Below are 24,705 nucleotides of genomic sequence, written 5' to 3'. Positions count from 1 at the left end.
TATATGCGGTTTGGGCTGCGTTTCTCGTTTCATTTTTACCAAGGAAGCACATTGGCTAAACCGTGAGTCAGTCACTGGGACTGACTGCTATAGATTCCATTGAGGGACAGTAACTTAAACATTACATAAACCTTTCTTAACAGGCGAGGGCGCACTTTCTCCGTCTATAATCAAACATTAAAGCGACTTGAAACCATTCCTCCCTCCCTGGCACCTCCAGACCCGGGCCCCCATGGGCACCCATCTGGGCCCGGGCTGGGGGGCAGCCGCCCCCCGAGCCCCCCAATAGCTCCGTGCCTGACTGGCAGAGTAAAGATTACAAATAAAGTCTAAAAGTAAACCTCGTTATAAAGAATTGGATAGCTTTCCTGCTTTTATTTTGAAAGTCCACTGGGTGCACCATTTTCCTGTGTTTCTGACTAACCTGACATCTGGTGGGCAGCGTAGCAAAGTGAGCAGGGTGGGAGTTTTTCTATTGGTTTCTGTTCTTCTGTGGTCAGAAGTACGTTTTGCTACATGTAAGTCATAATTATTCACAAAGAAAATCCAGAGATAAACAACCATTATTATTATAGATCTGGTTACTTCGATCCTTTCATCAGACACATGGGGTGTAGAATTAATACAGAGTAAAGAAGAACTTAGATGTTTCTAATTATACAAAAAAATAAAAAATAAAAAAATAAATAAATAAATAAGGAGATTTAAACGCTAATATATAACAATACCTGTCTTCTAATCCTCTAACTTTTACATGAGAAAAACCAAACATCAGGACTGTTTCTTGTTACCATGGAGAAAGTGTCAGACATGTGGACTGTGGGTGTGCAGGGCTTCATGGATGAATGCTGATTTGAAAAAAAAAAGAAAAAAGTCATCGTTAATCGAAATGCTTTTTAAAATCTTGTTTGACATAATTACAAAATATAAAATTAAGATCAGACTGTTAAGTCTGGCTTTTCTCATCATGCAGCACCTGTCTTGTTCTTCAAAATAAAAGTCTGGGGAGGAAGCAGCTATTGTCACATATCTTTAATTAAACGAAAGCTCAACATTAAAATAAATAATAACAATTAATATGATTTAAGACAATCTCTTCCTAACCCAACATGCATGATAAAGTCTGGAGACAAAGGTGAAGGTTTAACAATTATTGGAGAGAGTTTTAAATGTGGACAGTTTCTACGTAGCATTTCAGATGAAACAAAAAACGAATCAGTGATTATTGATATCAACAATTATTGATACCAACTGACATTGGTATCAGTTAAGCGTTTCAGTTAAAGTCACAGACTCACAAGCTGACAACAGACAGTCTGAATAATGGTCAACAGTTTAGAAACATTATTGCATCTGAGACAAATGATTTCTTGTTAAAAGCGCCTTCAAGAGGGAAGCTTAAATTCCCCAAATGGGCCATGGAATAAATCACTCACAATTTGATGGGTCATTTATTTTGTTCTTATCTTTTTGTATAAATCTCCCAGCATCCTTTGCTCTGTGCCAATGATCTTCTTGCCCATACCGATGATGATTCTGGACAGAGGCGGAGCAACAACGGAAAATTTAAGCATCTCCTTCTGCAAATGAAGGTCAAAGTTAATGAAGAAGAGCAGAGCTGCAGTCGAGACTGGCTTCTCTGTGTCTGAGTTTGTTTTTTTCTTCTTCAACACCTGAGTCAACCATCGGTGAGTACAGCTGATGTTATTGATTGTGCTCCTTACCACCAGCATCAACATCCAACTTAAAGATTTCAATAAGCAGCAAACTGGGGAAAATCATCTCATTACTTTCGGAAACACAAATCATCTGCAATCATTTGTCTTGTGTATGTTGTTTCTAAATGAAAATGTTGCAAAGTGTATTTTCTCGTTTACTTCCATTAAGAAAAATGGAACATGAGGTGGGGTTCAAAAGTCGGTTTTATTGAACTCCAGTCAATAACAAGTACTCTCCACCCAGTTTAAAGTTCACAGAGAGACTCTTGCAGGCAGAATAATCCCAGTTAATGCCTCTGAGGAGATTATATAATGTGTCAAAACAAAGTCCACTGGGAGATTCTCCAGCTTCTTAGGGACTAGTGTTCGTGTTTCGTCCAATTTTTGGTCTTCTGCCGTGACGGTCTAGTCAAAGTTAGTCCAGGAGGAGTTGAAGCCTATCCAGCATCTGGATTAAAGCTGTAAACTCTGAAGTGTGTTCTCTGGATGAGAAAACATCCAGAGGATCATCTCTGTCATTGTCTCAGTCATTTCTCTGGACCACTTTGAACTGAGATGTTACAGTTGGACCTCTGGTGGTTTCTGGAGCACCGCTTGGTGAGTATTACAGTTACAACACGGCCCAGACCAGGAAGCATAATTGCAGTTTAGCACCTCTTTCTGCACTGTTACTCACCCATCACCCCATTAGGGCAGTGCCAATGTCAAATGAGTTAAAGATTAACCTGAAAGGAGCAAGTTATAAAACTGTCATAAAGATAAACATGTCTAACGAAATGGAAACAAGTTAAACGCGGTTTAACTTGCATCAGATCTCTCTCTTCGAAGGCTTTTCTAATTTATGACTTGATTTGTGAGTTGCTTTGTTCTCACAGAAACCTGGCTGCAGCACAAAGATTATGTTAGTATAACTGAGCCAACCCCTTCTAATTGTTCATATTTTCATATTCCTGAAAGTATAACATTAGGAGGCGGAGTAGCAACTATTTTTTATTCAGATTTACTAATTAGTCCTGCACCTACTAATAGCTGCAGCTCTTCTGAACATCCAACCCTTAGTTTTCCTCATCCTAGTTGCGGAACAATAAAATCACTTCTGTTAGTTGCTTTGTATCATCCACCTGGACCTTACTCTCAATTTTCAGATTTTATCTCAGTCTTTTTATCTGAATCAGTGTTAAATACTGATAAGCTCAATATATTGGGGGACTTTAACATCCATGTTGACACTGAGGGCGATAGCCTAAATGCCGCCTTTAATGCTATCTTAGACTCAATTGGCTTTATTAAGAAAATTCACAGTTCTACCTACTCTGGTCATCACCTTAGACCTTGTGCTGACACATGACAGAGTGTGAAGAAATAACGGCAATAACCTAATGCCCCTGTGCTGTCTGAACATTTTTGATAACCTCTAATAAAATCTCATTATAGACAATCTCTATCAGATAGATAATGCTGTAAAAATGTTAAAAGAATCTATTTCATGCCATATTACTTCAGAATCTCAGAGAAACACATCAGAAGGCAGCAATTTCATTTGCTTCATAATGTTACTTCCTCATTGCATGTGGCATTAGACAACATAGCCCCATTAAAAAAACAGGTTGGCCCTTTGATTTAATTCAGTGCTGCGTACTCTGAAGAAGAACACTGGGAAATCTGAGAGAAAATGATGCTACACATTTAGAGGAATCCTACTTAACTTATAAAAATAGTCTATTGCTGTGTAAAAAAAACCCTTCGCCAAACTATAACACTTTTAGTTAGTCGATTACCACCAAGTTAGCTATGACTAACCTATGGACATGTACCACAAGCTATGAAGGTAGCTGTAATTAAGAAACCTTCTCTCAATCAATTACATTAAACTAACAACACTATTTATATAACACTATTTATTGTGTTATATAAACACTAAAAATAGTGATTTATATATAGGATCCGTTGGAATGTATGTATTCCATTTGATGTTTCTTGTAAACTGCCGCAATAGAAATGAACTAAATTGAAACTGAACTGGTGTTTCAGAGAGGCTCAGATCATTTATGTCTTTGTCTGATTTGGTTGGACGTGTTGAAACCATTAGAGAACAAGAATCGATGTTTAGGATTCATCTTATTTCTCACTGAAAGTGTTTCAGAAAGCTTAGACAACAGGTCCTGAAGTAACAGCTTCCGTTGCTCCTGATGCCGTCTGGGCTCAGGGTGATCAGACTTTCTACTCCTTTGATCCCGTCGACTGATCTCCCTACATGGAACCTGATCAGAACGTCATTGCAGACCTTCACAGTATCTTGATAAATCATTGATCTGTGTCTCCTGTTCTCAGAGTTCAGACATGTCTTCTGGCACCTACTTGTGGTCTGAAGATCAGTTCCTGTGCTCCATCTGTCTGGACGTGTTCGTGAATCCGGTCACCACACCATGCGGCCACAACTTCTGCAGAACCTGCATCACTAAAATCTGGGATAGAAGCAGTCTCTACAAATGTCCTCTGTGCAACGAGCATTTCACCTCCAAGCCTCAGCTGAGGACCAACACTTTGTTCTCTGAGGTGGTTGATCAGTTCAGACGTGAAGCTCAAGAACAAGCTGTCCAGCCAGGAGAGGTTCCCTGTGACATCTGCACGGGACCCAAACTGAAGGCCCTGAAGTCCTGCCAGGTGTGTCTGCTCTCCTTCTGTCACACACACCTGGAGCCTCACCTGACCGCTCCACGGCTGAAGAACCATCAGCTGATGGAGCCTGTGAAGAACCTGGAGGACAGGATGTGCATGAAACATGACAGACCTCTGGAGCTGTTCTGTAGGACCGACCAGATGTGTGTCTGCTCGCTTTGTCCAGTCTTAGGTCACAATAATCACGAACTGGTCCCTCTGAGAGAAGAATCTGAAGGAACAAAGGCGGAGCTGAGGAAGACGGAGGTCAAAGTTCAGCAGATGATCCAGAACAGGCGACTGAAGGTTCAGGAGATCAGAGAGTCGGTGAAGATCAGCAAAGTTGTTGCGGACAGGGAGAAAGCGGGAGGCGTTCGGGTCTTCACAGCGCTGAAGGAGTCTGCTGAGCGAGGCCTGAAAGAGCTCATCAAGGAGATCGAGGACAAACAGAAAGCTACAGAGAAACAGGCTGAAGATTTCATCGGAGATCTGGAACGGGAGATCTTTGTGCTGATGAAGAGGAGCTCCGAGGTGAAGCTGCTCTCCCAGGTTGAAGACCACCTCCATGTCGTCCAAAGCTTCTCCTCCCTGAAAGTCACTCCACCCACCAAGACCTGGATGGATGTCAGAGTTTGTCCACCGCCAATTGACAAGATCGTGGCGAGAGCTGTGGCTCAGCTGGAGGAGGAGATGAAGAAGATTATAAAGGAGGCGGAACTGAAGAGGGTCCGGCAGTTCGCGGTGGACGTGACTCTGGATCCTGACACAGCTCATCCTAAGCTCGTCCTGTCCGACGACAGAAAACGAGTGGAAGTGGCTGATGTTTGGAGGAGCCTTCCAGACAACCCAGAGAGATTTTCCAAGTGTGTTTCTGTCTTTGGCCGGCAGAGTTTCTCTTCAGGCAGATTTTACTCTGAGGTTCAGGTTAAAGGGAAGACTAAATGGAGTTTAGGAGTGGCTAGAGAGTCCATCAACAGGAAGAGAATAACTCCACTGAGTCCTCAGAACGGCTTCTGGACCATTATGTTGAGAAATGTAGATGAGTACACAGCTTGTGCTGACTCCCCGGTCCGTCTCCATCTCCAGCCTGGTCCTGAGAAGGTGGGGGTGTTTGTGGATTATGAGGGGGGTCTGGTCTCTTTCTATGACGCAGGTGCTGGAGATCGGATCTACTCTTTTACATGCTGTAGCTTCGCTCAGAAACTCTACCTGTTCTTTGACCCCTGTAACAAAGATGGAGGTAGAAACTCTGCTCCCATGATCATCTGTCCCGTAAATCAGGCCGGTCGTTGATCTGATGAAGTGCCATCCAGAACTTCTTTTATACATTTGTTATTTAGAGCTGATCATAAATATTTAGAGTATTTATGATCAGAGGGCTGTTTCACAAAAGCAGGATTCAGAAATCCAGGGTATGAGATACAGTCAGGCTTGACATAATCATAATGGGATCAGTTCCATTTCACAAAACCAAAACCAGGCTCAGGAGGTGCGACTATGTTGAGCCAGGCTGAAGTAATTCAGGTGAATGCGCCTCTTCAGATTTCGTTCAACAGACCATGAGAGCTACCTTTTCCATGTTATCTGGACAATGTAAGTTCCCACTGCAACTTACGTACTACTGCTTTTGTGAAACCGAATCAAAGCTTCATTCAGCCAGGGTACCCAGAAGCCCAGCTCATTCTGCTATCCTGGTTTTGCGAAGCAGGCTTCCAGTCCGTGGTTCCGCTGAAAAACTTTCTTCAAAAACTAGAAACACAAATGAACTCATTTAAAACCAGCAGTGAAATTAGACTGAAAAACACACAAATAATCTTAGATAATGATAACAGATATGCCAACAAGACCCAGCTGTTTATAATTCTGGGCTTGTTAGAAGCAGGTTTGGGTTCTCAGTTCTGGACCAGAACCAGAGCCAGTCACATGTTCCTCCTGCATCACTTTCATGTTCTCTTCTCTTTCTTTTAAGCTGAACTGTTGGTTAGATCATTGAATACAAGTAAAATATACAGAGACTAATTTTTTTTGTTATCTTTACACAAACATATTTGTGTTTCAATATATTTCTTTACTTTGATTGTAACTGGTGTTTAGTTTGTTTTTATTGATCAGGTCAGATAAATTCTATACTGTACTCTAGAGAAACTAATAATCGTATCAAGGGAGAGACCTGGTTGGTTGGTAATAAAATGACAGAACAGAACTGTATGGTCTACGTCTTATTTTGGTCTACATCTTAAGTTGCATCATGAGCTGGAAAACTGACCTGTTGGATGTAAAAAATAAAATAAAATCATTCATCAAAAAATACACCAAATTATGTTTTTGTTGGAAAAAATGTTTGTTTTCTCATCCTGATTTTTATCTTTTACTTATCTACTCATATTTACACACATATTTTTCTCAATATATTAATCATTTGGCATTTAATCATTACATTTTTTTACTAATTGTTATGTTCTTATCCTTCATTTCCAGATAGTTTAACTGTGGAAAAGTATGTCATTTGCTCATTGTAACATTTTTAAATTTTTGCAGTAATTAGTTCATTTCCTGTCTGTCTTCTGCAAGGTTGAAAATGCATCTTCTCTTCATCTTTGCGCAGGCATAGGCAATGTACTGTTTATAAGCACAATCTTTTCTAATGGTTGTTAAAGAATGTTCTGATATGAACTGTATTTTCTCCTTACTGCAAGTAAAACCCAGTGAAGCAACTGCATCTGCCTTTGTCATTACTTGTGCCTTGATTTGTCGTATATGAAGTAATCACACATTTTTTGTCTTTTTTTTTCTTATTGGCCTTTTTGTTTTTACAAATCAGTCATGATCAACAAAACGTGATTTTAACAAAAAATTTTTTACTTTATTGTAATTTTTTGGTAAAGTTTTGTAAATTTTCACAACTGTGAATAACAAATGTAATATTTCTAGTGGGAGTAATGCATCTTATGTTAATGACAAGATAATTTTAGACAGAATTAGCAATAAAATATTGCACAGGTGACTATTCCAGAATTAAAACGACTTTGCCAAAAAGATTTGGTTGTACATTAAAGTAAACTGACAAAATGTTATAGCAAAGCAATATTCAAGGCAACATTCCCGACAGACACCGTTTTACCTCATTCAAAGGAGTTTCTGACTCCTGCTGATGCCTCCCGCCTTTCCAACACTCTGCACCGTCAAAGAGGAGGGGGGGGTTTGAAGGCTGTGTTGTGCCTTCAAAATAAAAGCATGCGAGTTGAAGATTTCAAAATCAAATATTTTTAGCAAACGCAACTGTCTCCAATATTAGCGGGAACCGTTCCCCCGGTTCCTGCCTCTATGAACACTATTATATAGTTGTATTACGCGAGTAAAGTACGAGAATAAAGCCATATGGAGAAATAAAGTCGTGAAGTCAATATTACATGAATAAATAAATCTTCCACCTGCACCTTTTAAATAAATAATATTAATAATAAAAACAAGACAGCAGGTTCTCCTTACATCAACCATAAAATGAGTTTATTTCACTGGAGGCCCAAACGTGTTTCTGTGTTGCCCCAGGATGCATAGAAGATGTCATTGTCACAAAAATTCAGATTCTACTAAAGGAAACCAGTGTTTACAATCTCTATGTTCATTTGCTCAACCAGTTTATTAGACCAGACTCTCGCTAATGTGCTGCTGTGGGAACAGGGCAAAGCATCTTTAACTGAGAAAAGGAAATTAATAAACAGAGGCGTTTTAAAAAAATAAAGTCATTTGCTTTTCATCAACGGACCGGTTGTGGCGTTACAATAGAAGAAAGGAGAGTAAGGCTACTGGTATCAGTTACTTAAATCCTTGTGTGGGGAAAATAAAACATGATGAATCTAATCTCTGTTATTGTTTGTGCAGTTTACAAGTGGAAATCTGCTCCTGTACCAGAATATAAACTTTGTTCAGTGGCCAGATTATAGTACAAGCTAAAGTGTAGATTGGACTCCAAAGTGGACCAGCATAATGTTCCTTCAGCTAGACTCATCAAGACAAGAGGAAGTGACCAGCATCTGGTGGTTTCTGACTGGTTCACCAGCGTTTCAGGCCTCTGGAGTCTGAGTGGGATGAGAATGGAAAACAGGATGGAGAGGGGGAGCAACATCTTAATGTTTCATTTTAGAAAAACAAAAATCAGAAACTAGAAGTCCATTTAAGTCTGTGTGTTCTGCTCCCTCAGAGGGGCTGTGGTTCTTCAGCCACTTTGGGGTGAGGGAAGCAAAGGGTCAGGGGGGATTCAAGGGGATGTTGGCTGTCTCGTTGTCCCAGCCTCAGTTTAGCCGCTGGACGATAACAGCGTTCAGCAGGTTGGCCTCCTGCAGCGTCTGGCTCTCGTCTGCCAGCTCCTTATTGGGGAAGGTCGTCATGAGAACGAACTCTCTGGCAGCCATGGCGGGTCGGGCCAACACCACGAACTGCCGCAGGTCCGAAATCCTGAGAAACACCGGCAGAAACAAGGAAAGCTAACATTAGCTTAGAGAGAAAATGATGCAGAACGCTTTACTATTTTAGTTTTTCATCAGTTAGTTTTCCCTTCACAGGCTAACGCACATGCATTTACTTCTGTAACATACTTACTGTACAGTCTCACTGTTATTTTTGTGAGTTTTTTTTTTAAACCTTTGTATTATTATGCATGTTCCAACATGTTGCTATGACAACTGAATTTCCCCGTTGTGGGACAATAAAGGATATTTCTGCTGACGTTATTCCCCCAATAAAGACATCTAGCGAAACACGAGATGTTTGTTCAAACAAACTTTGATTTTATGAAAAAAAAAAAGAAAAAAAATAACTTGCCTCTCTGTAAAACTAATTGCCCCGCTTGATTAATCTTCAGTTAACAGTGATTGACCTCGCATGACCACTGGTTTTAAATTCACCAAGGCATCATAAAAAAAAAAAAAGATAAATAAATAAATAAAAAGATCGATTGAATAATATTTGCCAGCACTAGAATTTGCACCAGTTAGATATTTTGGTTTCTCGAAGAAAACTGGGACTTCTCTCCAATGAGGGTGTGGCGGTGTATTAGCTTAACATTACTCGACCAAATATTTACTTTAAGGAGGCTCCCTTTCTGAATGAACAATCGCCATCAGAGTATTTTAACTACGTTATGACACCCATTTAAAATACTTGCACTTGTTTTGTTTCTGCAGATGATGGCACCTGAAGGCATCATCCTAAATGGTGTCCGATAATGTTGAACCTGGGACTGGTCAGATCTCATCCGTTTACAGAAAAGAAAGCTGACAATAAGAACTGTGATCACATAATCTCCTTGTTATTTGTCTGCATGAAGTTGACTATTTCTTATCGTTTTTATTATAAAAAATTTAAAAAATTCCAAAAGACAAATGAGGTTTAACTAAAAAGTGAAGTTTTTTTTTTTAACTCACGCTTAGGTTACAGCTTTGATAATCTTAAAGGGGCAATATTATGTGTTTTCCAGCCACATAATATTTAGTATTTATTGACTATAGCAAATCAAGTAACCATGTTGCCTTCAGTTATTATAAAATGCTTTATATATCAAATTACTTAAAAGAAATGTTACTTTAAATTGGGACTCTGTCTCTTTAAGAAACTCCTGCTCTTACTGAAACTCCACCTTCATGAAGTCATCAAAACATGGCTCCTCTATTAAACCTTAACGTTTTTACCAGAGATGAACTGAGAAGTAGCTCCTATAACGAGCTCAGCAGGTGCATAATTCCACCAGGTGTTTGCCAATTGCTGCTAGCTAGTCTGAAGGAGCTGAGTGTGGGAGCCACAAGGGTGGGCTACTCTGTGAGGAGGAAGCTTGGAACCTGCAGCTGAGGAAGAGCTTCAACTTGAAGGAAAAAGTAGGTTCAACCAGGTGTTTTGTACAACTGGTTGCCATGATTCCTCAAACATGCATAAGAGTGAAGACAACACGCCAGATATGTTTTTGATGAGGGAGTAACAACTTAACCTGTCGTAAAGCTCAAAAAGTCAATTTAATGTAATACTGCTCCTTTCACAAAGTTCTGCAGCTTTCTGATTTATAACTATTCCACTTCCAGAAGTCTCGTTCCAGAAGTCTATAAGCGTTCACCTGTGGGTGTGGTTGAACCTCTGGACCAGCTTGCCACCGTCAGCCAATCGGATCTGAATGTTAGTAGTAGGTTGGGAGGGGTCAAGGCTGACGGAGGAACTGGCTTGGGCCTCGTTGGTGGCCTGGTCCTGCTGGGAGGTGGGTGGAGCTGAAGTCAACTCTGGAGTGGCACTGGAGAAAAAAGAAGAAAAACCAAAAAGATACAATAATCAGGTTAAATTTATAAAAATTGTTTATATCCAGCCAGATATACACCTGGTTAGAAATCTCACCTTCCTAGCTTCTGTCCTTCACCTTCGAAGGCTTTAAAGGCGACCTTGGGCTTAGCAAAGTCCTCGTCTCTGTGGTCCTCCATGTCCAGGTTGACCTGGCCGCCTCGAGCACGCTGCCTCAGCTCCAGAGGAATCTCCCTACAGGAACACATCAATGTGACTGATGCTGTATCGGATTTATCCACTTAGGACATACGGCCTGTAAAAGTTGTTCTCACCCTCGTCTGATTGCCTCCAGGAAGTTGGCGTTCCCTGGATCATTGTAGGTTCTAAGTTCACCGTTATCCAGGCTGAAGCCCGTCTTCCATAACTTCAGAACCACATGTACCTAACGCAAAAAGAAACACACCACACCCACATGAGACAATATCACTACACCCTGGGTATAATTCTGATGCAGCTGGGGGGGGGGGTCCCCCTTTTCAAAAAGGGGGACCGGAGGGTGTGCTCCAATTACAGAGGGGTCACACTCTTAAGCCTCCCTGGTAAGGTCTATTCAGGGGTCCTGGAGAGGAGGGTCCGTCGGATAGTAGAACCTCGGATTCAGGTCGTGGAACACTGGACCAGCTCTACACCCTCAGCAGGGTCCTGGAGGGTGCATGGGAGTTCGCCCAACCAGTCTACATGTGTTTTGTGGACTTGGGGAAGGCGTTCCGACCATGTCCCCAGGGGCGCTTTGTGGGGGGTTCTCCGGGAGTATGGGGTACCGGGCCCTTTGATACGGGCTGTCAGGTCCCTGTATGACCGGTGTCAGAGTCTGGTCCGCATTGCCGGCAGTAAGTCGGGCTCGTTTCCGGTGAGAGTTGGACTCCGCCAAGACTGCCCTTTGTCACTGATTCTGTTCATTACTTTCATGGACAGAATTTCTAGGCGCAGCCGAGGTGTTGAGGGGATCCGTTTTGGTGGCCTTAGGATCGCATCTCTGCTTTTTGCGGATGATGTGGTCCTGTTGGCTTCATCAGACCGTGATCTGCAGCTCTCACTGGAGCGGTTCGTTGCCGAGTGTGAAGCGGCCGGGATGAGGCTCAGTGCCTCCAAATCCGAGGCCATGGTCTTGAGCCGGAAAAGGGYAGAGTGCCTTCTCYRGGTCAGGGGGGTCRTCCTGCCTCAAGTGGAGGAGTTTAAGTATCTGGGGATCTTRTTCACGAATGAGGGAAGAARGGAGCGGGAGATCGACAGGCGGATTGGGGCAGCGTCTGTCGTGAAGCGGGCGCTGTACCGGTCCGTCGTGGTGAAGAGAGAGCCGAGBCAAAAAGCGAAGCTCTCGATTTACCGGTCGATCTTTGTTCCCACCCTCATCTATGGTCATGAGCTTTGGGTCATGACCGAAAGAACGAGATCACGGGTACAAGTGGCCAAAATGGATGGATGGCCACACCAAGGACACTAGATGTGTTTAAATAGGATTGATTAATAGGATTGAAGGCAATTTGAAAAATGTTTTTTGATGGTAAGTTTTGATGCTTGGATGAGGTTGTGTTTTTGGCCATATAAAAATTAAGTGGATTTTGCAAAACTGCAATGGAAACACTTTATTCACATCACAAGTCACATGATCAATAACCAGATGTTGTTACTGGCAGAAACACCGAAGAAGACAACAGGAAGTGATAGGAGGATGACGTAGTGTGTTTTTTAATGACCTATGTGAACTTACTTATTCACCTGTTATTTTAATTGCTTTATTTAATGGAAACACCGCAATTACTAAAAATGTTAAAATAAGCAGATTAGCTTATTTTAACACTCAGTGAGATTTTAAAGTGGTAAATTTTCTGCATTGGATCATTAGTGGTCTCTTTATTGCTCAGAAAACAGCCTCTGTTTGTAAGGTGGCTCCATGTTTGTTTGCATCACAGAGGGTAACATGGATCTGATTGGCATTATAACACCAAGGTAAACCCAGCAGGAAGTGAAGGGAAGGAGGATCTGCTCTTACATCTTGCTGACTGTTAGACGCTTGCCTCTCTCCAACTACGTAGGTTGACTCCTCTTCTGGAGCGGCGCCCAGTCTGTAACCTCCACCAACAAAAGCCTAAGAAACGACACAAGGTTGTGAAAACAGAGTGAAAGACAAACAGAAAACAGACGGTAAAAACGTAAGTAAACTGGACCTTTGCTTTGCTGGATTCTCCTAGTCCTTTCCCAGTCCGGTCCAGCGGCACGGCTCCATGTTCTCTGGCCCCTTTGAACAGATCCTCCACGACCTCGTTGGAGCTCTTCTTCTTTGGCGGACCAACGATCTGTTGCCCGCTGCGCTCTGATCCCCCCGCAAAAAACCTGACATGATTGAAACAGTGATAAATAAAATTTTTTGTATTTCACAATAAGATATAAACGATACGATAAATGCCCACCTCTGCAAAACGAGGGAGCTTTCTCTGTAAATTTGTGTTTCACACAAAACTTTGTTAAAGGTCAAATCATCAGAGTCAAATGAATCAGTAGGGAATGATTCAATCATTAGCCTGGCCAGAGTAAACTGCTTCATGGGAAAACATGTTTCTCAAGAGCAAAACATGAGTTTCACTGTAGCAGTACAGTTTCTTTCCGTCTTTTGAATTGGGTCAGTAGCTGCGTTTCCACTGACCATATAATTGCGCAAATTAACATTTTGAAAATGAATTAACTTAATACAAACACAGCAATTTTGAAAAACAAAAACAAAGCTGTTGTTTAAACTAAAACGTTTTCGCACTAGATTGAGGTGATTTTTCTGACTATCGAAATTTACTCAAAACTGCCATGGAAACACTTGTAGTGCATCACACGAGTCACATGATCAACAACTGGTGGAAAAGATGAGGACGACAGGAAGTAGTAGCAGGATGATGGAGTCCCATGTATTTAATGACTTATTGTGTAAACAAACTTACAACTTCATGTGTAATTTTAATTGCATTTGTTTATTGGAAACACTGCAATCGTAAAACTGTATTGTTAGACATTAGCGGAAATTTTAAGTTTTGCGCACATTTGGAAGGAAAACGCAGCTCGTGTGGAGGGTGTTGAATGGGACACAACGCTGATGTCGAAAATGGAATGTTGATTATTTTGTTGCAGATACGTGGCATTTTAATGAATGAGAACTGTGAAGCTGTTTTGGCAGTTATTGTATCTTAAAGGGTTAGTTTAAATTGAGATTATCGGAAATCTCAATTTAATGTTGACTAAAAGTATTTAGACAACATTATATATCTTGATCTGGGCCTTTATTTTCTCAAAGCATATTAAAAGTAATAGAAAATAAAACGCAAACGGTTTTTGGGTTATTCCATAAAGGTTAAAGTTCTCAGCAGCACACAGAACCAGAAATATGTCAAATCGAAGCTAACTGGTTTGGACTGGCATTCTTTACGCATTTCAAAAAGAAGAAAAAAAAAACCATCTGTCAGGTGAGCAACTATTATGTTCATTGTTTAAAAAGCGAATAAGCAGCTAGTCATACCAACTCAAGTCTGAGATACACAATACAAACAGTGCAGAAAATACCAGTAAACAAACACACAAAGGATGACTACCTTTTGTTTCCAACAAAAAGTCTGATTGAAGCCTGGTTTAAGACCATAAAACCACTTCAAGAGTGTAGATTAGTAAAATATTTGATAACTATTTCTGGACAAAATGTTCGGTTCATGTGCCGATTTAATAAAATTGGCATTAAATCCTCGCTCATCCGTTACAAAGCAGCCCAGCGGATCGCCCTGGCAGAGGAATCTGTTTATGCAGCAGGAATACCAGCGGCTCCCAGTGAACGAGTTGGGGGCCCAAACTGGTTTGGTGCTTTCTGGAACCAGCTTCCTAAGGTGTGCCTCTTCTTGTGTCGGCCTCAGTCAGGATGAGGATGCCACAGAGAGCTGCTATGAATGCAACAGCCATATATAAGGGAAAGTACAAATCGCTTTTCCCTTCATTAATCTAGAACTTATCAAAGCTTCTGAAATATCCACGTGTTTATTTTTATATTTAACGTTAGCTATGTTCCCATCCGATTGTCATTTGAATATTCAACTAATTTGTAAACCGTTGCAAAAAGAAAAAAGAAAACAGGCAAATTAAGTGTGTTTCCATCTAATGGTTTGGAGTGTATCAACCAGGCTATGCAAGGCGGGATTTTGTCAGATGTTGATGTTACACATGGCGTAATAAACAGGAAGCAGACGTTGATAACAAGCATGGAGCACACATCTCAGGAAAATGGAAAATCCTTTGTTAAACTTTAGAGGTTTGAACTTTGTCTCTCTGGTAAGGCACAGACCCACCACTGGATAGGAAAGTTCGCTATGTCAGAACTTATCCTGAAAATGTGTTTCCATTTCCTCTTTAGCACATTAACTCTTTTTTGGAAAAGCCAAAAACCATGTCAAGTGAGTGGACAAACTTCAAGTTATTTAGAATTTTTCAGTTTCCATCAACCTTTTCTAAATCAATACATAAAAATGCAAATGAAAAAAGCATTTTAGGCACCCTGGATGACTGGTGTCTAAAACCTCCAACATGAAGAAGCTATTAAAATATACTCTGAATAACCTTTTATTCTTTAATTGCACATTTAAATGTAGAAATAATTCCAGGTGAGAAAAAGAAAAAAAGGGATTAGACAGTCCACTTACCTCTGACCCTCCTCTTCATCACTTTCATCCTCTGCCTCATGCATCAGATCTCTGAAGGAGGTCACCCTGGGCTGACTACTGTACATAAATGGTAGTTTTTATATTGCAAAATTACTAAACAAAAATAATAATATTAATACAAGTCTGAATAGAACAAATGTTGAAGAATGTAAAAATAAATAAAAAAAGATCCCACCTGGGCCCAGTAGATCGAGACACGGAGGAGCCGCCCTCAGGTTGAGGAAGTGTGATAATGTCATCATCGTTTCCATCTTCAAAGAAACTGCCCAGTGCAAGCTGGGGAGGAAACAGACGGAAATGAGACGCCAGAATGCTGCCAGGCAGCTTTCACTCAGCACCTGACTGGTGAACTAGTATCACCGTCCACCGACCTGAAACTAACATCTGTCCTGGGTCAGGGCGGACAAAGAAAAACTTCCCTTCAAACTTTCATTCCATGGTCTGCTGGTTCTTTATGCACAGTGAGCAACAGAAAACTCTCTATGAGGAATGGGGGTTGAAGTCTAGCCAATAGTATGATACCTAACATTAGAAAGCTGAGAAATATATTGATCAATGGATTTCTGAAAACTACTATTAAACAAGGAGTCTGCAGCCTGTGGCTCTTTGGCTCCTCCATCCACGGCTCTTCCAATAAGAAATATTTTTTAATAGAAGACAATAAGAAAAGGATGGTTTATGAGTTCTTTTGTAGGTTTTATGCAGTATCCCCATTTCTAAAACAGAAGGGCACCAATTGTCCAAAGCTTTCAAAAGTAACTAGCGCTACACTATGCTACCCATCTTTCTTTATTTGACATATTCATGGGCAAGGTCTATTCACCTGTCCTCATATGACAAAATAGAGGGTTTTTTTGTTGTAATTTTTAGAAGAGTCACTTTGATCAAAAATATTTTGATTTTAGTTGAATTTCCTTTGGTTTCTATGGAAGCTGAGAGTGGACATTTACTGCATTTACTTTTCCCTGTGGTTTTCTTGAAATAAGTTAATTTACCAGTGGTTTTCTGAAGATGAGTTAATCTCGTAAAATCAAACCTTGTTTTCTCAAAACTAACACGAGAAGATTGAAGTGTGCATTAACCTCCATTCCTCAATGCATGTGGTTGTGCCTGCATTTTAAGGAAATCAACTTAAAAGAAAACTATCAGAAAAAAATATATGCAGGAAAACATCTGCTCTTGGCTTCTGTAGCTTTCAAACTAAGCCTTAATTTAGTACACATTCAAAAAGACATTTCATGTGGCTATAGACAAGTTTTTAATTTTGTAGTAATAGAGATAAGGTGGCTTTTTGAAAATGTTGCTGACCCCTGGTTTTAACAATCAAACCGTTACGTCCAACACACAAAAAAGTAGTTTATTTTTGCCCGCTAAGCATGTCAACAGTGTTGTTGACCACTGTGGGAGGGACATGTTTATTTTGTCTGTACAGTAAGTAACTCATATCTGATCGTTCAGGCCAAACCTTTAAACCAAGTGAGAACAAAGGAACCTTTAGAATGAAACTGAAACCGCCAAGACGGAGCGTCATGTTTTCCCACAGCCATTGTTGTAGGTTTGACAATTAAAAACAAGAAGCAAAAACAAAAACATGTTGATTTCTTTAAAGTAACGTTTCAAATATCTAATCAGCAGAGGTAGTTGGTCTAGGTTTTTATAACTCAACTGCTTGCACTAAAATGCTGCCAGGTCTCTTATTTTTCACTAAAGAGTTTTTCACAGTTATTACATTTAGTTATTGATGTCAAAGAAATTCTCACTAAACTAAGCCAACACAGTTTAACAATGCCTGGAGAGAAAAAAAAAACGTTAAATCTGTTATCCAATGTCTGCTTTTGTGCTCACATGACTGGCATATTGACAAGTTTCCTTTTGTATCTACGGAGTCGCTTTTAAGCAGAAACTCGAGATTATTTAGTTTCTCTAAATGCCCTCCTTTATTTAGGTGTCTTATTAATATGTCTGTAACCATAAACCCAATGTCATATTTGAATTCGATTGTTGACTCTGCTTTCTTTTCAGATTACAGGCTAGCAGCTTTACCCTTACTGCGTCAACTAAATTTAATCCAACCTAACAGGGGGCTAACGCTGGCTAGCACGGCTCATTGGAACCACGGTACACCGGCTAAAACTTGATAGAAAGATGCCCGCATACAGACGAGTACAGCTGTTCATGTAGCCGTGGATGTAACCGCTATTTGGCTGTCAGACAACGTCTCTGTTGGTGTCTGAAATCACTCGGGTCGGTATTGTCCAGGGGTGACTTGCACAAATGACTGGCGACACAGGCTAACGTTAGCCGGTAAGCTACTCATCAAACACACCGTTTAACCGCAGTTTGCTTGTGACAGAGCGCGGTTCTGCTCGATACCCGCTGAAAATCTCTACCTGCAGGTTCCAACCGGCGGACTCCAGGAAAAAGCGGGCCCTCTCCTCCTCCACGCCGGTAACAGCGACGAACTCCCTCACTGACTCCTCTTGACTCGCCATTTTGATTTGCTCCTTCAACGAGCCGTCCGCTTCCACCTGAGGAAACAAGCAACAGTTGTTCGTTCCTGTCTGATTTCAAAGTAGAAACAATGACTAAGAAATATGACTGAACCATAATTAAATTAATAAAACTGAAAATATACAGAATTTTAAAAAGTTTTTTTTTTCATTAAAACACGCTCAAATGACTTATTTTCTAAGGTTCATGCAGATCACGCATACTTGCTTACTGAAGCAAGCATTGATAAAACCACAAGGGGGCAGTCTAAGCACACATTAGAAAGGCCAACCTAACTTTGACATTAGTTCAGATATTCAAAACTAAACATCCATGTTGAAAATACAGAATGTCTAAAACTTATTTGTATTAAAAGTATATTTTTAGCACAACTAAAAAATCTTTTCTTACCAATGATATTCTTCTTGGCTAGGTAAATTCAAGGGTTCTGGAGAAGAAGTTATATAGTCAAACTTCAAAATTAGGAGGAACAGTGTGGGTTTCATCCTGGCTGTGGAACACTGGACCATTTCTACACCCTCAGTAGGATCCTGGAGGGTGCATAGAAGTTTGTCCAACCACTCTGCATGTGTTTTGTGCCCATCACCTGCAATGCGTTTCATTGTGTTATTCAGGTAGTCCTGGGTGTACTTTGGGAGTATAGGGTACACCTTGATACAGGCTGTTAGGTCCCTACATCCAGTGTCAGAGCTTAATTCACATTGCTAACAGTAAGACTTGTTTACACTGAGAGTGCACCTTAGTCAGGTGTACTCTATCAATTCAGTTTATAAACTTCATGGACAGAGTTTCTAGGCAGAACCAAGGTGCTGAGGAGATCCGCTTTGGTGGCCCAAAGATTGGGTCTCTGGTTTTGCAGATGACGTAGTTCTGTTGGTTTCGTCAGATCATGATCTCCAGCTTGCACTGTGAGCGGTTTGCAACCGAGTGTGAAGCGGCCAGGATGAAAATCACCACTTCCAAATCCAAGATGACTGTTTTGAGCCAAGAAAAAATAGAGTGTCCTCCCCGGCAAGGTCTTGCTCCAAGTGGAAGAATTTAAGTATCTCAGGGTCTTGTTTAAGAATGAGAACAATGGAGTGGGAGATCGACAGGTGGAATTGTGCTGCGTCTGTTGGTGATGTACTGGTCTGTTGTAGTGAAGAGAGACCCTCATTTCCTGGTGTACGTTCCTACTTACCCTCATCCATGGTCAAAAGCTTTGGGTAGTGACCAAAAGAAAGAGATTGCGGATGCAAGCAGCTGAAATGAGTCTCCTCTGTAGAGTGTTTGGGCTCTCCCTGAGAGGCAATATGAGGTGCTCGGTTATCCAGGAGGGATTCAGAGTAGAGAGGCTACTTCTTTAGGTTGAGAGGAGGCCATTGAAGTGGCTCAGTTGTCTGGTTAGGATGGACACCTCCCTGGTGAGGTATTCTGGGTATGATCCACCAGGAGACCCAGAAGAATACCAGGGATAACTTCATGATGTGTTTTATTTTAGTCAACTTGTTTTGCTTGTATCACCCAATTCATTTATTTATTCATGCTTTGGTATGATGCTTCTGTGAAAACCCAAACATAGTTATCTGTCCCTCATCATGTTATTCAGAGACTGTCTCTGGTTAACAGATGCTGACTGAGAGCGAGGCCCCTCATCTGTTCCAAAAACTGTTCCAGCAAACATGAGGCTCTGATTTTACTAAGATAAGCAGATGGTGAGCGTATTCCCACAAGAGTTACACCTTTGCACCTCCCAATAAGGTGACTGCAGACGGAGTGGTCACATGTGATAGAGCAGTAACAGAGACAGATTGAGAGCATCTTAATTGTTTCAGGAAGGGAAAAGACTAGGTGGGAATTTGGTGCAACCTGCTGTTGGTTGTTTGATCTCCAACACTAATTAATCTGAGAAAACCTTGTTGGCATTTCACCTTTTGTAGCACCACACTCTGTCTCTTAGCACATGCCAACACAAAGCTAGATAAAAGATGAACAGTGAAGATGGGTAAGGCTTAAACAGCAGGGGTTATGTTTTATATTCCCTCTGGGTGATTTTTCCCCCCCCTTTCTTTAAGGTTTGAACGAGCAGACAAAAACAAGAAAGAGATTAGAAAGACTCAGCAAGAAGAATTCAGATAGAGGAGAAGGTAAAGTACCACAAACAATGTCACACCTTCTGGCCTGGAACAGACTTATTAAGGTTTAAGTAACACAGCATAGTTATGAGTCAAAGAAAATCCACATGACAGGTTGAAATCAGGGAGTCGTTCCTCAGGTAAGCCCTGCAGGCATGTGAGGCTGGATGCTAATGTTTGCCTTCCCATGAAACTTGAAGCTGGAGTTGCAGTGTAATATTACGACGAAGTGTCCTGTTCCAGAGGCTTAGAGGTGGAGAGCTGGACTCAGTTTGAAGAGATAGCCTACTCATGACAAGGCAAGTGACAAGAAATGACAAAGATACAAAAAACTGACTTTGTCTTCTATCAAAACGACAATTAAACTAGATTATGAAAATGAGATGAAAAGCTGTCATTCACATGTCTAAGAGGTCCAGTGACGTTTTACTTGGCTGTGGCCATAAAAGACAAAAATCCTTTTTATAACAAAAAAAATTAGCTGCCGATGTTTAAAGGGGAAGTATTATGTAAAATGTACTTTTTTGAGCTTTACATCATGTTATTATGTTATTCCCTCTTCAAAAACATACTTGGAGTGTTGCTTTAATTGCTTCATGCATGTTTAAGAAATCCTTTAATCTCCCATGGAAACCATTCACCTGGGTAAAACACATAAGTGGACCCAACCCCGCCTTCAGGATGAAGCTCCTCCTCAGAGTTGCTTGGACAATGCGAGGAAATTCTACATGTTTTGTATATGTAGCATTTCTATAACAACTAACTGTAACATGATTACTTTATTGTACTATAAAATGGCACTATGTGCCTGGAAAATAGATAATACCTTTAACAGATGCGTAATTTATATTGCAGAAGAGACATCTACATGAAGACAGCCAAATGTGATGTCACACACAAAAGAAGACTTTCAACAACTTTATTAGGAACAGTGGTGGAGAAAGTACTCAAAAGATTTATTTAAGTAAAAGTACAAATACACAGACAAAAATGTACTCAAGTAAAAGTAAAACTACCACATTAACATTTTACTTAAGTAAAAGTAAAAAAGTACTGGCTTTTAAAAATACTTAAGTATTAAAAGTAAAAGTACTCGCTGAATGGATTACCTAATTGCTAATATCATTAAGTGTACCGATCGTATTTAATTTTAATACATTAGAAATGTGCCATTTTAATGAACAATGCCACAGATAAAGCATGTTTTTATTGTGTTTACTCTGTAACATAGTTTAGACTTAGATATGTGATTCTATGCATCATAATTTCAGGGATGGAAACATCTTGTCTCCTGTCCGAACATAACATGAACTTAACTTTTTTGCCACTAGTGGCATTTATTTTTAAAGAAATACAACAGAAAGGGGATGGAAAGAAGGTGGGTAAGAGAGGACAGGCAACCAAGGAGMCAGTAGCAGWGTTGTAGTCAAGACCACCTACCCAAGACCAAGTCAAGACCAGCACCCCGCGCTACGTGACACAAAAAATTTACTTTTACCTATCAAAATTACTTCTCAAATTGATCTGAAAGMTCCACATTCCCATAAAAAAAACTAGATATTAAATACTTAGAGCTGAAATAAATTTAATCAGTAAATATCCGTCCGTCCAGAAGCATCGGATTGTTCATCGGAATGTCATATCACTATATTGCACTTTGGTCACAGCGTTGTCCCAAATATGCGACACCTCAGTCAACACCTCCACACAATAATTCAGTGCATGAGTGACAACCTTTTTTTCATCGCAGATGCAACATGTGTGTCTACGTCAGTACAGCTAGCTTTGCTAGCATCACGTCCACAGATCTTACCTTTCTTTAAGCTTTCCTTCCAAGTGACGCTAAAAGTTGGACGAAGTCCCMCCGTCTGTGAAAGCGAAGCGCTGCTGATTTTACATGTCGCCATATCAATTTATGCAGCTATTATATTACTGACGATTAGATAGACATCTCCTCCCGCTCAGAGGAAACCACTGCACATGTCTCAGAGCTACGTGTGAGTAAAGGTGGAGCCGATGGGTGACAACAGACACTAAGTCACGTTATTGCTCGGATTTTACGGCGCCGCCTTAAATCCCTGAACTTCACATTTTAACGGAAAWAAAGAGCAACGCGACTTGGATGTAACGAGTAACGCGACACTTTTGTAGAAATGTAGTGAAGAAGAAAGTACAGATACTTACTGTAAAATGTAGTGGAGTAAAAGTAGAAAGTATCCATTACTAAATCTACTTAAGTAAAGTACAGATACACGGAAATTGTACTTAAGTACAGTAACGACATACTTGTACTTCGTTACTTCCCACCACTGATTAGGAATGATAATAAACTAAGTACAATTTATTTTCCTCCTGTCCTGGGTTATCAGGTCTGATGACTAACTGACCTGAGACGCATTAATTAATTATTGTGTTAAAAAGATGAATCTGGTGCAATTATGTGTGTATAAGCTTTACAAATTTGCAAATTGATACAAAATTGCTTCTGAGTTTATTTCCTTGCCCTCGCAAATTCTGCTGCTTCTGTTCTTTTCCAATGCCTTAAAAATGAAACTTTTTATTTTTTTACAAGTAAAAACCTGAAAGCTATGATGTCATGTATGAGACAAGTCAACATGTTGAAGAATGTTCTGACTGAACCCAAACTGAACTATATAATGTATAGAGCAAAACACCATGTGTGGCAGAAAAGCAATGTTCACAGATGTTTTCCATCCAATGTGACTGAGCTTGAACTTGGGCAAAAGAAATCAGACTTTGTGTGTAAATCTGATTCAAAAGATGCAGAGGTAAATCTGGAAACTAGACATTCTATTTTGTTACACTTTTTTATGCACCATTTGGTGTCTCTCTGTCTCTCTCACACTCACACACACACACACACACACACACACACACACACACACACACACACNCACACACACACACACACACACACACACACACACACACACACAAATAATAAAATACATAAAGTTTAATCTTGCAATCAGACATAATTAGAAAATATTCAATAGATAAGAACACAAATGTGTTCTTGACAATACATACAGGGGGCATGTATTGTCAACAATACATGCCTCCTGTATTGTTGACAATACAATCGTTATACTTTGGGTAAATTCAGTTGTAACAGCAGCAAAGTGAAAGGACATACAGTAGAAGCATGTAGATTCACACAAATATTAAAAATCATTAAAATATAATAAACACACACGATCCATCACGATGAAGAACAATATATTGTACTGTAAGGGCATCATAGCAGCATAAAATATGTGAAGTTACTAAAAATAGCAGATTTTCATCCAAAGGAATGTATAGCTGAGTAGGATCATTTTAAAAAAACAGGGACACGTGTACTTATGCATTAAAAATACAGACTACTTACAATGTATGGAAATACAAGAGTGGAAACAGACATGCAAATACCAGCAGAAATGTTATTTGAGATGGGCAGAACTGTGCAAATCTCAGCACGGATGTTAGTTTAACTAAAGTACTGCTGAAAATCTCAGAGAAAATTATTTTCAGCATTCGAAGCTAAACATTGTAGCCTTAATGACAAAATATTCCACAAGCTAATCAAAAAGAACAAGTTATGGTATTTCTGTACTCTATATAAAAAAACTAAAGGATAACCAGAGTCAAGGGGAAAAAAAACTAACATCTGGTATAAAAATGCTTGAGAAAGAAGAGACCGCAACAAAAAGGAACCTGAGAAACCGGAGAAATCCACTTTAGTGAGATAAATCCCAGATTGAGAACTGAAATGCCGTAAGAACTTCATAGGAAAGCAGTGGCCACGCTGCCTACGAGGATCAGGTTTCAAGTCTTCCTGTAATTACTCAACCGAATTTAGCTCTGGACTTTGATTATGCCATCAAACCACATGCTTTGTCAGATTTTTATTTGTCAAACTGAAATCTTTAACAATGCATAATAGTTGCATAATCGCGCAAAACAGTTTACGCTGTTTTGCACTGCTTCTGTGTTACTCTGGTACAAAATCCCAATAAAATACACTTAGAGCTTCCTCGGTGTGAATACTTTACCCAGACTTTGTATCTGGAATCACTACAGACATCCATAACCACATTCCAAAAGAGAGGTGATGAAACATACAATCACACTTTTTGCCCTTGGGAGTCAGTGTTCTAAATGGCCGTTTTTGACTAATTTTTGATTTTACCTTTATATTTCTTAATAAAAACCATTAATATTGCTTTATGTGCTATCATTTTTTTCAGGACAGCCTGAACTTTGTCAATTTACACATATTTTTGTCATTTGGACATACTGACATTGCATTTTGGGCCTAAAATCACACAAAAAAAGAAAATTCGAGTAGGAAAAGTTTTTATTTTTGTCACTGTGAAACCCACAAATATGTATAACAAATATGTTTTATGGTTTAGAATTCTAAAGTATACTCTATATTTCAAAATTAGTATGTACAAATATAGCAAACAACTCATGTATATTAAATTATTATCAATAAAATGTAGGTAATCCATTCGTTCCTGTGCTACTATTTACAACATATCAAATCAAGATTCCAAAAAATGTATAACTTTCCTAAATATATTTAAATCCTGGGAATTACTTCTCCTGGCAATTTTAGCACACTATAAATTTCAAAATCAATATGTACAAATACAGGAAACAACTCATGTTTAGAAGATTATCATCAAC

General features: G+C 39.9%; 2 protein-coding genes across 4 annotated transcripts; one reads left to right on the top strand and one right to left on the bottom strand.

Annotated features, from left to right (window-relative positions):
* The first annotated feature begins 1,493 nt into the window (after positions 1–1,493).
* Positions 1,494–7,086, top strand: LOC103466914 (E3 ubiquitin-protein ligase TRIM39-like). 2 transcript variants are annotated; one of them, XM_008412826.2, is made up of 2 exons: positions 1,494–1,688; positions 4,050–7,086. In XM_008412826.2, exon 2 carries the CDS (start codon positions 4,059–4,061, stop codon positions 5,667–5,669), a length of 1,611 nt encoding a protein of 536 aa, XP_008411048.1. In that variant the 5' UTR covers positions 1,494–1,688; positions 4,050–4,058; the 3' UTR covers positions 5,670–7,086. The 2 variants fall into 2 exon arrangements, with proteins under 2 accessions (XP_008411048.1, XP_017161513.1); XM_017306024.1 differs by lacking the exon at positions 1,494–1,688 and adding an exon at positions 2,095–2,315.
* A 769-nt stretch (positions 7,087–7,855) lies between these two features.
* Positions 7,856–17,932, bottom strand: nsfl1c (NSFL1 (p97) cofactor (p47)). Of its 2 annotated transcripts, none has more exons than XM_008412824.2 (9): positions 17,776–17,932; positions 15,561–15,661; positions 15,365–15,442; positions 12,866–13,031; positions 12,691–12,786; positions 10,970–11,079; positions 10,752–10,889; positions 10,480–10,650; positions 7,856–8,831 (listed from the first exon to the last, which is right to left on the bottom strand). In XM_008412824.2, the coding sequence occupies exons 1-9, from the start codon at positions 17,875–17,877 to the stop codon at positions 8,669–8,671; spliced, it is 1,125 nt and encodes a 374-aa protein (XP_008411046.1). In that variant the 5' UTR covers positions 17,878–17,932; the 3' UTR covers positions 7,856–8,668. The 2 variants fall into 2 exon arrangements, with proteins under 2 accessions (XP_008411046.1, XP_008411047.1); XM_008412825.2 differs by having other exon boundaries at positions 15,365–15,439.
* Positions 17,933–24,705: the final 6,773 nt, after the last annotated feature.

This window comes from Poecilia reticulata, linkage group LG7 (assembly GCF_000633615.1).
Source record: "Poecilia reticulata strain Guanapo linkage group LG7, Guppy_female_1.0+MT, whole genome shotgun sequence".
NCBI lineage: Eukaryota > Metazoa > Chordata > Actinopteri > Cyprinodontiformes > Poeciliidae > Poecilia > Poecilia reticulata.
The sequence above is the reverse complement of the archived record's forward strand: the minus strand, read 5'-3'. Positions and strand labels throughout refer to the sequence as shown.